Here is a 17802-nt window from a genome sequence, read left to right as displayed (position 1 = left end):
ACCCTCAGTTTATTCTCAGTTTTTAACAGTCTCATAAGAGACTTTTAAATATAGAGAACAAACAGAGGGTTGCTAGAGGGGTTGTGGGAAGGGAATAGGCTAAATGGGTAAGGAGCATTGAGGAATGTACTCCTGAAATCGTTGTTGCACATGTGCTAATTTGGATTAAATTATTAAATTATTAAAAAAATACATTATGGAAAATAAAAAAAATAAAATTGAAGGGAAAAAGATAATTGATATCTAAAAAAAACTATTTTGTTTCACATACCTAACATTACAAATCCTTGTTAATACTGAAATTACTGAAGTAACATGGATAATAAATCATTGATTTTCAACCTGACTATGGAAAACTACACTAGTACCAATGGATTTCTGCAGTATACAGAAAGACACTGGGCATGGTCTCTTTAGCCAGGAACAAATGCAGGTATTTGTGTTTTATGTTCCATCTATGTCTATATTTAGCTAACATTAAATATTTAAGCTATAGGTTTATACTGTACTAATATTCTTCATGATAGCTTCATGAAAGGCTTTATTTTTGAGTTTCTCATAGCTCAATGTAATTTTTTAAGACTTTATTTTTTATTTTAGTTTAGATTTACAGGAAAATTGATAAGGTAGTAGTTTCCATATATCCCCTCTCTGTCTCTCCCGTTATAAACATCTTACAGGATAAATGTATTTATTCATTTACAGTTAATAAATGAATATTGATACTTTATATTATTAAAATCCATGGATTATTCATATTTCCTTAGAGTTTTTACCTAATGTCTTTTTTCTGTCCCTGGATCCCACATTACATTTACTTGTTATATACCCTTGGACTCGGCTCCTCTTGGGTATGACAGTTTCTCCAACTTTGTTTTTGATGACCTTGACAGTTTGGAGAAGTACTGCTCAAGTATTTTATATGATGTCCCTCTCCTGGAATTTGACATTTTTCTCAAGGTTAGACTGAGGTTATAGGTTTAGGGAGGTAATTTTCCTAAGAGGACTTAGATACCTGCAGATTAAAAACACACATCTATACTTCATCAAACTGTTGCCGAGGACGTAACCCATGCATCATTTTTAGTATTGTGCCTATTTTGTATGACTAGAGGCAGAAAAGACAGCCTTGAGAAAAAAATATGATTAAAAAAAGGTTGGCTTTTTTAAAAAAATAACTAAGAGGTAGATAACATTAATAAAGACAGCAAATAGTAGTCATTTTAATTTGCTTTCCAAAGTAACCATGTTCTTTACAAATTAAGACAGAACATCAGACAAAAATGCATAAATAATATAGTTAGTTCAATTCTGTATCTTCAGAGGTAAATTTAGGTTGTATATAAATTTACTTAAGTATATTTATGTTTTCAAAGCATACTGTCACAGTTTTATCTACCAAACAAACAATAAACACTGTGTAGGATTCTCTTGCCTAGGGGTCAAAAATAGCCTTAAATCCTTAGAAATTTTATAGTAGGCAATCATTCTCTCCTGAGCGGTGGTTCTCAAACTTTAGCGTGTATTAGAATCGCCTGAAAGGCTTACTCAAACACAGATTCCTGGGTGCTGTTCCTGGCAGTTTCTGATTCAGTAGGTCTGGGGCAGGGCCTGAGAATGTGCATTTCTATAAAGTTCCCAGGCGGTGCTGATGTCTGAGAACACTGAAAACCACTTCTTAAGAGTCAACAAGGAAGCTACATTTATTAAGTGCCTATGATGATTCAGATGTCTTTCAGATATTAGCTTAATTAGTTACAGAATCTTATCAAGCAAGTATGAGTATCCCTTTTATAAATGGGGAACCTGAGCTCAGGGAAGCTAAGGAACTCAGCTGAGGAGGTAATGGGATTAGATGGCAAAATTACAGTTCAGATCTCTGATTCTAATGCCCATGTTTTTCGAGCACAACACACTTTGTACTTGTTGCCAAAGGAGGGAAATGTACACATCCTCGGCATGCTCTCTAGAAAAGGAAACTGTACCAATCACTGAGTACAGTGATTAATTCAGGTTAGTAGAGCATTAAAGGAATCTTAACTGAAGACTTGGCAAAGGCTCAAGGTCACAGAGAGGATTCACTGATCTCTGAACTTCTGAAATAATCAAGGATGAAGTGAATTTAATGTATACTTAACAAAACAGGAAGAACATGTATTTAGTATAGTACTAAATATTCCTTAATTACTATTTTATTATTCCTTACAGAAAAACACATATTTAAATAAAAGTCCTTAAAAGAATAATCTCGTTATATTTAAGTTTAAAGCAGCATACTATTCTAAATGTCTGCCAGTGTATACTACATCACCAATCAACCACTACTTACTCTGGTATTGAAGTAACACAGCATGATGGTCTTCAACAAAATGCTCTGACATTTACTGAAACATTTATCTCCTTTCACAAAGCAAATCAAAAGCAATGACAAACAAAATAAACAATTTAAAGTTTAAGAAAAGTGGTACGTTTTACAGTAAATAAATCACCAAAAAAGAAGTTCCCAATGATATATTTTCTGTCACTTTGTTATCCTCTGTATAAAAAAGAACACCGAGACACAAAATTATTAGACTGCAGACTTAAAATAATGAGGTCTAAATTTCAGAATGAGAAAAACCCACCCAACTCTACATCTCTATTATAAAAACAAATACTTTACGTAAGAAAGATTCCCTTTTAAATATCTATATACATATTTCTACTTAATACTGTTAATCAAACCCACAGTTATATTTATTTAAATAACAATTAAATAAACTGTCCAAAATGCAGATTTCATCTCACAGAACAGAAGTATTTTTAAATCACAACTTCCAGATGGTATCTTGAATACACTGGTTCCTTAAACAACATTAACAAGCATATTTTTAAGAATATATTTTCATCTACAGGTCAGGTAAAGCTTTATTAAACGGTAAACACTTTTAAAAGTGCAGAAACACAAGTTTCAAAAACAAATACACTCAGAAGATCTGCTGTTCAAATAATATTTTTTCAAAACCAGGTGGAGGAGTGTGATAAAATTCACTGAACTGGCAATCCAAAATTGCACTGTCATCAACTAGAGACAGAAAAAGAAAGAAAGAAATTAGAAGCCTTAATTAGAAAGAATACACAATTATAAAATAAACTGTCTTTATAATATCATAGTGTTAACAGGCAAAAAGAATAAATACATCTGCTGTCCAGGTTACAAAACATAATCCTACTTGATAAAAATAACCACAATGTAAAACCAAATCCATCAAAAACAATGAAAGACTATATATCAAAATATTACTAATAATCAGATAGTGTGAATAAGAGTACTTAACTTTTTCCTTATTTGCCTACCTGTTATTTTCTTAATTTTATACATTAAAATGTATTACTTTTTAAAAATTGTTTTATTTTGAAATAATTATAGATTCAAAAAAGTTGCAAAAATAGTAAGAGTTCTATGTACCCTTCATCCAGCTTCCTCTAATGGTAATAGGCTACATAACTACAGTATGATCTCAAGACCAGAAAACTGACATCAATACAGTACTGTTAACTAGACTGCAGTCCTTATTCAGCTTCTACATTTTTTTTTTTTAATGTTTATTTATTTTGAGAGAGAAAAAGAGTGTAAGTCAGGGAGGGGCAGGGAGAGAGGGAGAGAGAAAATCCCAAGTAGGCTCCATGCTGTCAGTGCGTAGCCCGACATGAGGCTTGATCTCATGAACCATGAGATCATGACCTGAGAAGAAATCAAGAGTTGGACACTTAACTGCCTGAGCCACCCAGGCGCCCTTCTACATGTTTTTACCAGCATTTACCAAAGAGAAATAAACGTATATATCCACACAAAGACTTGTACATGAATGTTGATCATAGCAGCTTTATTTGTAATGGCCCCAAACTGGAAAAAACCTAAATATCCATTGACAGGGGAAGAGAAAAACAAATTGTGATATAAGCACACAATGAACCATATATACTACTTGGCAACTAAAATGAATGAATTATTGATACATGCTACCACGTAGATCAATCTCAAAATAATTATGCTGAGATAAGCCAGAGGAAAAAAGAATAATACAAACTTATGATTCAGATAATCGGTGGTGACAGAAAGTAGATCAGGGCATTGCTTGGTTGGGGCTGGGGTGGGAGAGGCGAGCAGGAGGGATTATAAAGGAACAGAAGGAAACTTTTAGGACGGATGGATATATTCATGATGTTGACTGTGGTAATAATATGAATGTTCATTTCATAGCTACTTGTTAAACTACAGAAATATGATTAATGCACATTACTAAACTATGCGTATTTCATAATAAATGCAGGAAAAAGTTAAGTACTGAATTTGACATTCATGAAGCCACTAGAGATTTTAACAAGGGTGGTTTCAGTGAAGTGGTGCTAAAGGCAGTCAGACAGGGCTGAAGAACTACTGAATGATACAGCATATGGCGTAGAAATGAAGCCATATAAAGCAGGGTAAATAGAGGGCTAATGAGGGATATGAATTTAGGAAGGGTTTTGGGGGATAAGGATGACTCAGAATTTTCATAGGCATTGAAGAGAGAGGTTCCTGACAGGAGATATAAGTGAAATAACTGACAAAGTGAAGTCCCAGAGTTGGGGAGTTTGAAATCCAGACTATACACTGTTTATTTTAACATGAAGCATACCACTTCATCTAAGATGGGACAGAAAGAAGGCAAGATTGGATCTGATCCAGAAAAGCTTTAGGAGGGTAAGGCTGGGAAGGTGGAGTGCACCATTAATAGCCTCATTCTTTATAAAGTTGAAGATAAGGTCATCTGTGGAGAATGAGGAGGGAATTCAAGAAGCATAGTCAATGTGTAGAATGTAAAAGAATTGTCAAAAAACGTTGACAGCTTAGGCTGGAAGTCAAAACTTTGTAATGACACTCTTTTTGAGTGTGCCATGTTTTTTTCCTCTCCATAAGTTCTGTGTTAAGAGCTGACAAAATGAATGACTGGATGGATCTAGGATTAGAGATGGGAAGGAGGGATAAAGGGTAAAGGAATTTAAGTTAGTTAGTTAGTTATTTTTGAGAGCCAGAGAGAGACAGAGTGTGAGCAGGGGAGGGGCAGAGGGAAAGGGAGACACAGTATCAGAAACAGGCTCCAGGCTCTGAGCCTGATGAGGGCTCGAACCCACGAACTGTAAGATCATGACCTGAGCTGAAGTTGGACGCTTAACCGACTGAGCCACCCAGATGCCCCATATTTATTTATTTTTAAGTAATCTCTATACCCAACATGGGACTCAAACTCACGACCGTGAGATTAAGAGTTCGATACTCTACCAACTGAGCCAGCCAGGTGCCCCTTAAGTTTTATTTTTATCTGTGATAGTAACAAACTATTAAAATATTTGGCTTAATTTGACTAATTTACTAATGTCAATTTATAAAATATATATTATTTACTATCTATAACTTTACTACATTAAAAATTATGCTGAATCAAAGAAATAATTTGGAATAAAAATTTTATTTGCTAAACTCATTTGTGTAATTCATTCTACTGATATTTATTTCAGACTCAGTTTTTTAGAATATTAAGCTACATTTCCAATTATTTAAGTAAATAAAGGAACTGCTTTTAGGCTTGCCCAATATGGCAAGGAAACTAACTGAAATCAAACTTAAAAATACACTTTTACATGCAAAGACAGAGAAGGTAAAATCACTGGAAAGTAATTTTTAGGAGAAAAGAAGACTAATGAAAACCTTAACTAAAAAGTAAAGCATATGGGGTGCCTGGGTGGCTCAGTCGGTTGAGCGTCCGACTTCGGCTCAGGTCATGGTCTCACGGTCGGTCCGTGGGTTCGAGCCCCGTGTCAGGCTCTGTGCTGACAGCTCAGAGCCTGGAGCCTGCTTCAGATTCTGTGTCACCCTCTCTCTCTGCCCCTCCCCTGTTCACACTCTGTCTGTCTCTCTCTCTCTCAAAAATAAATAAACATTAAAGAAAAAAAAAGTTAAAAAAAAGTAAAGCATAGGCTTTGGTTATTATTATCCTATTATTGAATATTTACATTTGTTATTTGAATACTTTTCTGATGTCCCAGTCTGTCATCACTAACACTGCTACCTTTCTAATAAATTACTATAAAAATTAGTAATTAGTTTTTATTATAGCTCAAATCTAGAAATTTAAAGTAATTAAATGAGAAAATACTTTTAGATCTATTAAAACCACAGGCAGAAAAATCAGATACCTGTTGCTTTAAAGTTGGGAACATAAAAAATAAAGCAGAATAGTGACAAAGGCACTGTGCTTATGTTTGTTATTTTCTATAAAGAGAGACACCTTCCTTTTTAGAGATACATACTAAATATTTATGAATAAAATGATATATAACATCTGACATTTACTTCAAAATAATCCAAGGAGGAAAGGTGAAAAACAGGAGGAGTATTAGTATTAGGGGGTAGATGAAGCGTTACTGGCTCCAAGTTGATAATTGTTTGAAGCTGGGTGATGGGTACATGAGCGTTCATTATACTATTTTACTTCTACACATGTTTGAAATTTTCTGTAATAAAAATTAAAGTAATTAAATGGTATAGAGTCATCTCTTAAGTAACCCAATTCTTGAAGGGATATACTTGTACAGAAATTATAATACATACATATCAATACTATTCAAAGTCACAATTTTCTCTCTCTCTCAAAAGAGTTTTAACATTCAAGTAATTTTATAAAGGTGACTAATGGTCAATCTACATAAAATTCCCATCTATAGTTCCACAATATTCTTTACAATTACATTTCTTGGTAACCTAAATCTCCCTAATAACTGGCAGAAAGAGCTTTGTACATTCAGTAAAGCTTTTTGGAATGTTCTAGAATATATGAATACATGATTCAAAAAGGGAATATGGTTATTATATATTTAATTATATTCAATGTTTTGGGCAGTTTTTTAATACATGGGGAATAAAAAGCTTCCTTAGTACTGCGAAGTGGGATTATAGTATCCTACTCAGTACATTTCATAAAAAAAGGTCCTTATTAACTTGTCCGGATTTTTTTTTTAAGTTTATTTATTTATTTTGAGAGAGAGAGAGCCAGAGAGGGGCAGAGAAAGGGGCAGAGAGAGAAAGAATCACAAGTAGGCTCTGCACTGTCAGCACGGAGCCCAAAGTGAGATTCGAACTCATGAACAGTGAGATCATGACCTGAGCTTAAATCAAGAGTTGGACACTCAACCAAATGAGCCACGCAGCACCCCAACTTGTCCAGATTTTTGAATGACAGTTATTAAGTTAAGGAAAATGTTGAGTAAAAGTTAACATATATAATAATATTTAGAAATATTTTAGCTTACCATAAACAACCGGATACACTGTCCCTCGTATACCTGATGCTGGACAATGCATATTTTTTCCATTCAAATATACATTTAATTCTACATGGTCATATGTAATACCCTAGGAAGGAAAAAAAATGTTAAAAAGTAAAAATATAAATATTCCAATAAAAAAAGCCTAAAGAGTCAAAAAGCACTACTGGGAAGCATGGAAAAAATTAAAGTAAGGTGTCACAGTAGCTTTCATTAAGGGTTTACAATTTGGTAGAGTTCTACTTGAACTGAGCTAAAAAAAATTAGTGGTGATTATGTGGGGGCAAAGTCATGTAAAGTCCCAAGGGTTCACATCAGAGGTAAAACAAATGAGGAACAATTTGGAGTCTGAGTTATTATATTCAGATAATCTGAATTTCATATTCTGAATATTAAGATGATATAAGTACTGCCTACCATGCACAGAGAGGCCTTTAAAACTCATAGAGAAAACACTGCTCTCTCTCTATAGAATTTGATCTTAAGGGGGGAAAACAATGAGGTTTTTAGCATTAGGGCTTACTACCTGTCACTGTTCTCAAGTTGTGAAGAAGTGTCTTCAACTTATTTCTGAAAAGAAATACATTTCCATATCTGTTTACCTTGCTCTCGTATATGTCAAAATGTATTACCAAAGTGAAGCTAGTGCTTACAATGGACTATAACTGGTAGTTAGTACCCAGCTAAAAACAGAAAAACAACAGCTCAAAAGACTAAGAAAAAAAAGTAGAATAAAAATAGATCACTCTGTGTATCTATACATTATTGACGGTACAAAAGTCACGATGAATACTAACAATTATATTAATACATACATTAAAATGCTGGAAAACACTTAAAAAGCCTGTATTATCTACCAAGCACTATTCTAAGTACTTCATGTTTAATCATTTGATCCTCACAACAAGATGGGTATTATTATTATCATCCCCATTTTATAGATGAAATAGCTAAGGCACAAAAAGGTTAAATAATTTACATAAGGTTAGAGAGTTAGGAGGTGGCAGAGCTGGGATTAAAACCCACGCAGTATGGCCTCAGAATACCCTACTTGCCATGCCATACTACCTCTCTTTAAAACTTATGTCATAGTTACTACCTGATGACAGAAAGCCAGCTTTTCTTTGAAGAATTAAGTAGACAGTTCTTTCAGTAGAAAAATCATCATCAGACCAACAAGCAACTGCTCCAAGGAATTCTGACTGTGGATATATTTTATTTTATTATTTTTTTTTATTTTTTAAATTTTTTTGTCGTTTATTCATTATTGAAAGATAGAGAGAGACAGAGCATGAGCAGGGGAGGGGCAGAGAGAGAGACACACACAGAATCCAAAGCAGGCTCCAGGTTCTGAGCTGTCAGCACAGAGTCCGATGCGGGGTTTGAACTCACAAACCGTGAGATCACGACCTGAGCCGAAGTCGGACGCCCAACCGACTGAGCCACCCAGGCACCCCCTGACTGTGGATATATTTTAGAGGTAGAAAAAGATCTGACACATGATCTAGTCTTAACTTCCCTCACTTTCCAGTTAAAACAACAAAGGTCCAGATGAGTCAGTATGTTAAGTGCTATAAAAGATTCTCCTCAAACCTTAGCAAAGCCACGGTTAAATAATAATTGATTAAGTTACAAAATATTGAGAGAGACAGTTTTTGCAGTTTTTGTTTCATTTCAGTTTATGTATTTAAATATAATTATAAAGTTAAATGATAGCTGGGATTAGTTTCTGTAATGAAGAGGCCTTTTTTTCATTCAAAAAACAAAAACAAAATTACATAAAAATAATGTGTCCTCTCTTTAGAGGACTACCTTACGGGACATCAGGCCTGTAATCTAGGCACCCTTCACCACCTGGTGGCAGCATATACTGCCAGCAAGCAAATTTTAAAGCCCAAACCTGCAGCATAATGGTAAGGTCTCAATACCAAAGAAAGAAGTGAGAAAGGATATGAGAACCCCCAACTCCTACTAGCAGGGTTTAGTTCCAACTATTTCTAATTTAATCTGTCCTTTTTATGATCTAGAAACTAGGTCTGATTCCACCATAATGACACCAAAAAATCTGACATAATTGTTTGCATGTTCAGTGAACGGACTCTGAAATTAAGCTGCCTATATAATAATCCTGGGATCCCTCCATACAAGAAGTTACTTAACTTCCCCTAATCTGTAAAACGGTGATAATAATACTATCTATGTTATAGAGTCATTATGAGGATTAAACAATTTAAACCCTGCCAGGCATTTAGAACAGTGCCAGGCCTATAATAAATTCTAGAGAAAAGCATTTGCTATTATTAGTAATGTTATTGTTATTACATAGAATGGTTATAAAACTTTTCTCAAACTGGGACCTCACCAAAATAAAAAGCTTCTGCACACCGAAGGAAACAATCAGCAAAACTAAAAGGCAACCGACAGAATGGGAGAAGATATTTGCAAACAACATATCAGATAAAGGGTCAGTATCCAAAATCTATAAAGAGCTTCTCAAACTCAACACCCCAAAAACAAATAGTCCAGTGAAGAAATGGGCAAAAGACATGAACAGACACTTCTGCAAAGAAGACATCCAGATGGCTGACACATGAAAAAATGCTCAACATCACTCATCATCAGGGAAATACAAATCGAAACCACAATGAGATACCATCTCACACCTGTCAGAATGGCTAACATTAACAACTCAGGTAACAAAAGATGTTGGCAAAGATGCAGAGAGAGAGGATGTCTTTGCACTGTTGGTGGGAATGCAAGCTGGTGCAGCTACTCTGGAAAACACTATGGAGGTTCTTCAAAAAACTAAAAATAGAACTACCCTACGACCCAGAAATTGCACTACTAGGCATGTATCCAAGGGATACAGATGTGCTGTTTTGAAGGGGCACATGCACCCCCATGTTTATAGCAGCACTATCAACAATAGCCAAAGTATGGAAACAGCCCAAATGTCCATCGATGGATGAATGGATAAAGATGTGGTATATATATACAATGGAGTATCACTCGGCAATCAAAAAGAATGAAATCTTGCCATTTGCAACTATGTGGATGGAACTAGAGGGTATTATGCTAAGCGAAATTAGAGAAAGACAAATATCATATGACTTCACTCATATGAGGACTTTAAGACACAGAACAGATGAACATAAAGGAAGGGAAACATAAAAACAGGGAGGGGACAAAATATAAGAGACTTTTAAATATGGAGAACAAACAGAAGGTTACTGGAGGGGCTGTGGGAGGGGGGATGGGCTAAATGGGTAAGGGCATTAAGGAATCTACTCCTGAAATCACTGTTGCACTATATGCTAATTTGGATGTAAATTAAAAAAATAAACACACACACACACACACACACAATAAATAAATAAAAGGCTCAAATTCCCCCCCCAAAAAAAACTTCTCTGAAATTAAACTGAAATAATGCAATTTTAGAATATAATTTGCACTTTTCAAAACTACATATAGAAGGAAAAAAGTAAGCTTAAGCCAGGTATGTTTCCTAGTGCTGTGGGAGGCCCTATGGGTATTATATGATTATTGTATGAATATAATCATTTGGTCAGATGTTGAAAGCTTATCTTTCTTGATTTCTCCTCAGAGAATGGCATATGACTTAAATTCTACACATATGAAAATGTTTTTCCTGTCTTATACTAAACTGATAAGAACAAATACTACACTTGATCTTGGCCAAAAGGCTAAGAAGCAATTGTTTTTCCTGTCTTATAATCATTTCTACTTTTCCTATGCCACTGTCAGCAATTTGGTGAAATTTTTTCTCAAATGTTTGAACTAGGAAGATAAAGGTAATATGGTAGGGTGATGTTTTACTTTTCTTGATTCTTCATATATTTCACCTTTTTAAAGTTCTCCTTTTATCAGGATGGGTACAAAAACTCAAAGTCTAATTTAATAATGCTGACAGACTAAAAATGACATTCTTAAATCTGTCAGTTTTTGGTATCAGTCATTTCAATGAATGAGATAGGAAGGCAAGAATAGCACACAGTAGTTCAATACATCAACAAAGAAAAACATTTGTTACTGATTATCCTTGCTTATGTTTGAATTTCATCTTAGTGTAAACAGCTTGATAGCCTCAACCTGACTTCAAGATTCTCTTTCAAGAAATATCCATTTGAGTAAGAGTGTTTCGTATTATGGACATCTGGCAATGATCTACAAATACAAAACCAGCTATTCAAAAAGATGAACAGGGAAAAACAGATTTCAAAAATGGTTTATGCCTTTTGACTCCTATAACACTTTCAATAATTTACCCATTTAAAAACTAAGTGTTCTTTATACTTTTTAAACTGCAGAAGAGATGGAAGATCAGACCCCAGTTAAAAACCTTATTTTCCACATTTGTCTTCATTCTTACCAAAATACTGTATAGTTCTTTAATTCAATAACCTGGATTTACCCTGTGTCATCTTATTAGAAACTTTCCTTCATTATGTATAGATTCCTTTCAATTTGGTACCAGAGCCACGAACCCAAGGTTCTATGTAGAAAAGCACCTTTGCTAAAGGAGATCCTAAGACTCTGTCCCTCATCAATAGCTAAAAGCCTGAAATCTGTGTAGAAAGTTCTTCAATAATAGCATATAAAAAGAAATAACTGGGAAAGACAGAAAGGGATCTTTGGATTACATTTTCAAGAGGGTGGCTTTGGTAATGACTTAAATATATCTAGTTGGGAATAAAAATAGAGAAGTCTTAACAATATGTAACTTTCCATCCCCTGCTTTCCAAAAAAACTTTTCTACAATCAAACCTTAGGATTTTGAGTCCAGTTCTTTGAAGAGTTGTGAAAGTGAAGAAGTTTAATAAGATTAATGAGGATCAACACTCCTAATAAAATGCTCTTAATTAAGAGAAGTTCATAACAAATTAAATACAGGCATACCTTATTTTACTGCACTTTGCAGATACTGCATTTTTTTACAAATTAAAGGTTTCTGTCAAGCAAACGTCGGGCAACTCTATCAGTGCCATTTTTCCAATAGTATTTTCTCACTTCAAGTCTGGGTCACGTTTTGGTAATTCTTGTAATATTTCAATCTTTTTCATTATTATATGTAACAGTGATCTTCATTCAGTGATCTTTGATGTTATCATTACAATGATTTTGGGGTGCCACAAACCACGCCCATATAAGACCAAAAGTTTGAACAATAAACGTGTGGGTTTTAACTGCTCCACTGACCGGCTGTTGCCAGTCTCTCTCCTTCTCCTCTGGGATCCTTATTTCCTGAGACACGATATTGAAATTGGGTCAATTAATAACCCCACAGTGGCCCCTAAGTGTTCAAGGGAAAGGAAGTCACATGCCTCTCACTTTAAGTCAAAAGTCAGAAATGATTAAGCTCATGTAGAGAGCCAAGATAGGCCAAAAGCTAGGTCTTCCGCACCAATTTTGCCATGTTGTGATGCGAAGGAAAGTTCCTGAAGAAAATTAAAAGTGCTACTCCAGTGACTATGTAAGTGATAAGAAAGTGAAACACCTTCTTGCTGATATGGAGAAATTTGTGGTGCCTGCTTAGAAGATCAAATCAGCCATAATACTCCCTTAACCCAAAGCCTAATACAGAGCAAGACCCTACCTCTCTTCAATTCTGTGAAGGCTGAGAGAGGTGGGGAAATGACAGAAGAAAAGTGTGAAACTAGCAGAAGTTGATTCATGAGGTTTAAGGAAAGAGGCCATTTCTACTACATAAAAGTGCAAGGTGAAGCAGCAAGTGCTCATGCAAAAGCTGCAGCAAGTTGTCCAGAAGACCTAGCTAAAATTAGTGAAGGTGGCTACACCAAACAACAGATGTCAGTGTAGATGAAACAGCCTTCTACTGCAAGAAGATGCCATTTAGGACTTTCATAGCTAGAAAGGAGAAGTCAATATCTGACTTCAAAGCTTCAAAGGACAGGCTGACTCTCCCGTTGGGGGCTAATGCAGCTGGTGACTTTCAGTTGAAGCCAATGCTCATTGACCATTCCAAAAATCCTAGGGCCCTTAAGAGTTATGCTAAATCTACTCTGTGTGCTCTATAGCTGGGACAACAAAGCCTGGATAACAGCACTTCTATTTACAACATGGTTTACTGAATATTTTAAGCCCACAGTTGAGACCTACTGCTCAGAACAAAAGGCTCCTTTCAAAATATCACTGCTCATTGACAATGTATGTGAGATTAATGCTGTTTTCATGCCTGCTAACACAGCATCCATTCTGTAGCCCATGGATGAAGGAGTAATTTCAAGTCTTATTACTTAAGAAATACATTTCGTAAGGCTACAGCTGCCATAGATAGTGATTCCTCTGAAGGACTTGGGCAAAGTAAATTGAAAACCTTCTGAAAAGGATTCACCATTCTATTGAAAAAAAAATTTTTTTTAACTTTTATTCATTTTTGAGAGAGTGTGAGCAGGGGAGGGGCAGTGAGAGATACAGAATCGGAATCCGGCTCCAGGCTCTGAGCTGTCAGCACAGAGCCCAATGCGGGGCTCAGACTCACAGACCGCGAGATCATGACCTGAGCTGAAGTTGGACGCTTAGCTGACTGAGCCACCCAGGTGCCCCGAGGATTCACCACTCAAAACACGGCCTAAAAACATTCATGATTTATGGGAAGAAGCCAAAAGATCAACATTAACAAGAGTCTGGAAGAAACTGATGGCAACAAAGAGTTGGATGCTAAACCTACTGAGCGACCCAGGTGTCCCCCCCTGATATTTTCTAATATGAAGGTTAGCAAACTTTTAAAATTGTGGGTGAAGATTTCTCTGATGTGAGAGAAGCAGGAAATGTTGATCAAGAGCCAAGCTGTCATTAATTCTCCTGAATGGGAATAAGGGCTCACACTAATTTTCCTGGCCAGTGGCAGCTCTAGAAAGGAGAGCAGTTAGGTTAGCCAGCAGCATCTTTATCAAGTGCTTTCTCTGGAACATGTACCTCATTAGATCTAATCCCAGTGCTTCGGAATTCAAACTACAAACTCCCAAGCAAAACTATATACACTAAAAGCCGTTCAAGTTGAATAATTTACAGTGGAAAGCAACTCCACAAGAAAACTCACCACCACGTCTCCCTCCTGTGGGAGGCTGTTTGCTGGCAGCCTGTTTTTCTCCTCGTTGTTGTGGTATAGGGCTCCATCATTCCTCATCACCAGACTGTGGGCATCTCGGCCAAGAGGAATCTGATTCAAGTTAACTTTCTGAGTTGCGACGCCAATACCCCATATTCCTAAAAAGTAATAGTTTAAATGCCCCCAAAATCTGAAGAATATGAAACAAGGGGTTGTTTTTAAGAGAGTGTAAATTGTTTTTAAAAGAAATGGCACGCTATCACTAAACTATCTTTTATTAATTTTTTAAAAAAACAAATCTTTTAAAAGTAGTTTGCAAACTACCCTATATTCTCGACAGATGGAGTACAGCCTAGGAGATAAGAGAAGGCCCTGAAGCTGTAAGGACTAGGTTAAACCTTGGCTTAGCTATGTCCTCTGGGGCAAGTTACTTAACCTCACTCTGCTTCCTCACCTGTGAACTTGGGATTCTAACAGTACAGACTTCAAAAAGTTATTAAAAGATATAGCAAGGTAATCAAGTAAAACACTTGTAACAGTGTAAGTATTCCCCCCACAATCGGTTAAGTGAAGCAGAGTATTTTTAGATGTTAGCTATTATCATCATCACTACTCTCTGAAAGATGTTTTTAAAAAGCTACACGTTGAATTTAAAAGGCCTAGGGTTCCAGTCAAGCACTACTTTGGAGAAGTGGGAAATTAGTCTTTAGTTTTTACATCTATATAATATGTGACAAATAATATAGGACCTGGTCAAAATTATGGAGAGGAGAAAATTAAGGATGAAGTGTAAAATCATTTTCTTACCCGTGCCTTAAGTCAGTGGGCTTAAAATCTTTTGGTCTAAGCTGATTTTAAAGCAAGCAGCTCTCCTCTTAAGCAGCCAAACAGAATACCTAGAGCTCTGGATTTTGTCTCAAACTGTTTCCTTCTCAGTTTTTATCAAAATCAGTTAGGAGAAAATCTATAAATGGAAGAAGGTTTCAAGGTCATGTTGCCAATCGATTAATTTTTCTGAATTGAGCAAGACTATCAAAAAGTTGCATGTCTGGATATCACTGTCTGGGCTTCCTAAATAATCTATGTAATTTATTCTCCAGAGTGGGACAATTTTAAGAGTAACAGAAGGTAATAATATTGATTTCATGGGACAACAGTTCTAGACAGGATTACTCTCCTTACCCCTAAAGAACTGTGCATGCTGTGATACATTTTGGCATAACTGCCTCAGGCTTTCATTGAGAGATCAATTTACAGACTCCAACAATGTATTTATTCTAGGAATGTCACTGAAGATGTCATCCTTTACAGAAAATCCACATAAAAATTTGTACTGGATTCAAGGATCTAGAAAACATTTGCTTTTCTTGAGAAAAGGTATGTTTTACTTAAGATTTTAGTAGCCAGAGATATTTTATAAAAGAATGGAGGACAGATTCATATTTATTTCATATACTTAGCAAAATCAGTATTTTGAACTAATTTAGAAAGCAAGCTCCAGAAGGATGCTTTATACCATTCAAGCTTGTCGAGTAAAAGTATGATTTACTTCCCTCTACTTTTCCTATTCTACACTTATACTTACATTATTCATACTATATTTCACTAGTAATTTTTTTATAATAAAGCTTTAAAAATATATTTCTCCATATTCAATATGGCTACAAATTATCTAGTCATTATTATAATACTCAAGCAGAACTGTTGTATGATTCAAGAACTCCATAAGTTTTTAATGAGAAGTATAAACATTAGCCTTCGATCAGAATTCTAAATTTGCTGATTGCTTCAGAAGACAATGAACTTGGGCATCTTAACAAGAATTAAGAGGAAAAAAAAACGGATCATAAGATTGATTTTATGCTAAGATAAAACATCAAGAGTCTACACCTTATATGCTTGACCAAAGAAAACATTTAGTACCCAAAGGCGCATTTAGTACCCATTAATAATGCTAGTGCCTAACACTGATCCTGTGTGCCCTGTCTTTAAAACACTTTCATTGGTATAACTCATGTGAAGCAGGATTACAGTTCCTGTAATCCCATTTTACAAATAAGAAAACTGAACCTAAAGTATAATTTAACTGGAACCACCCGAGGGGTGGGAAAAAGGATCTTCCAAATAAGTTTCGTGCTTTTTTATTGCCTCATTAATCTTTTCCATATATCGAGAACTGCTCTTAATAGTTACAACAATTAGGAGTTTTAATAGTAAAGGACCATTATACCGACCTGTGGACTGGATTTTGAATTCAAAGTAGCTTTTGTTTTGATGTAAAGGGGCACTGGCTAAACAACCTCCTGTTCCACATATTCTTCTTCCATTTTTTACAATGACAACATCTGTTCCTAAATAAAAAATACACAGTGTGAAGTTTTTTATTTTCTTATCCAACAATCAAGGTTACTTTCTTTCACTTTTAATTCTAAATCAAAAAAATAGCGATGCTATATTTACTTTGAAATTTAGAAATGCTGATAAATTCAGAACAATTTTTACTTCTCCCCCCGCCCCTTTTTCCCCCTGAGAATGTTTATATTAATATTCATTTGCGGCTACAAATCCTGTTTGGGCAATTTAGTAGTAACTCAGTAGGAGGAGCACCAGAGGCGCTCCCCTCACCTGGGAACAGCTGACGAGTCTCGGGAGGCGGCAGCTCCGAGATTCCCGTGAAAATGGGTAGGTGCGCACAAGCACCTCCCGATGACAGGGGCAGACAGGGTTGCGTAGCCTTGAACACAGAACAGGGCCGAGGTGGAGTCCGCCGCGAGACGAAATGGGGTCGAGGGCAGCAACTGAGGGCAGGGAGCGGAGGGCTGCGCCCGGAGAGGCAGGGCCGCGCGTGGGCGTGTGGTCCCTCCGACCCCTCACTGCCCCCGACCCGCCGCGCCCCACCCGGCGTGGGCCGTTGGGTCTGGAGAAGGGAGGGCCCTTACCCATGTGCTGCGTGTCCAGCTGCACCGCCGGCATCTCCTTCAGAGGGATGTGTCCCGTCCCGCCGTCCCTGCAGCACCGCAGGCAGCAGAACACCGAGGCAGCCATCACGCCAGGACCACCGACTCGGCCGCCTCCGCTAGCCGCCGGCCGCCCCAAGCCCGCGGTGACACCGCCCCTACGCCTTCGCTCCGCCTCCCGCCCCTGCCCGAGCGCCGGAGGTATCTGTGTCGAGCGCGCAGACCGATACAGCGACGCCCCACGCCGGGAGGGCGCAGTGCAGGCAGAGGTGAAGCCGGCCTGTGCGGAAGATGCGGAGGATCTGCGCGTGGGGAGGGGCGGTGTCGAGAAGGGGGCGGCACTGGAGGCGGAGCAGGGGCAGAGGGCGGGACGGGCGGGACGGGCGGGACGGGCGAGCAGGCGGA

The 17802-nt window shown here is 36.8% G+C and overlaps 1 protein-coding gene and 1 pseudogene across 1 annotated transcript; both read right to left on the bottom strand.

Annotated features, from left to right (window-relative positions):
• Positions 1–1199: 1199 nt before the first annotated feature.
• Positions 1200–17553, bottom strand: SPRYD7 (SPRY domain containing 7). Its single transcript, XM_030310173.2, has 5 exons — positions 17380–17553; positions 16675–16791; positions 14432–14598; positions 7333–7435; positions 1200–3064 (listed from the first exon to the last, which is right to left on the bottom strand). The coding sequence occupies exons 1-5, from the start codon at positions 17483–17485 to the stop codon at positions 2967–2969; spliced, it is 591 nt and encodes a 196-aa protein (XP_030166033.1). The 5' UTR covers positions 17486–17553; the 3' UTR covers positions 1200–2966.
• Positions 10953–11066, bottom strand: LOC115527030 (annotated as a pseudogene).
• Positions 17554–17802: the final 249 nt, after the last annotated feature.

Source organism: Lynx canadensis, chromosome A1 (genome assembly GCF_007474595.2).
Source record: "Lynx canadensis isolate LIC74 chromosome A1, mLynCan4.pri.v2, whole genome shotgun sequence".
In the NCBI taxonomy this organism is placed as follows: domain Eukaryota; kingdom Metazoa; phylum Chordata; class Mammalia; order Carnivora; family Felidae; genus Lynx; species Lynx canadensis.
Note: the sequence above shows the minus strand (reverse complement) of the source record. Positions and strands in the feature narration are given on the sequence as shown.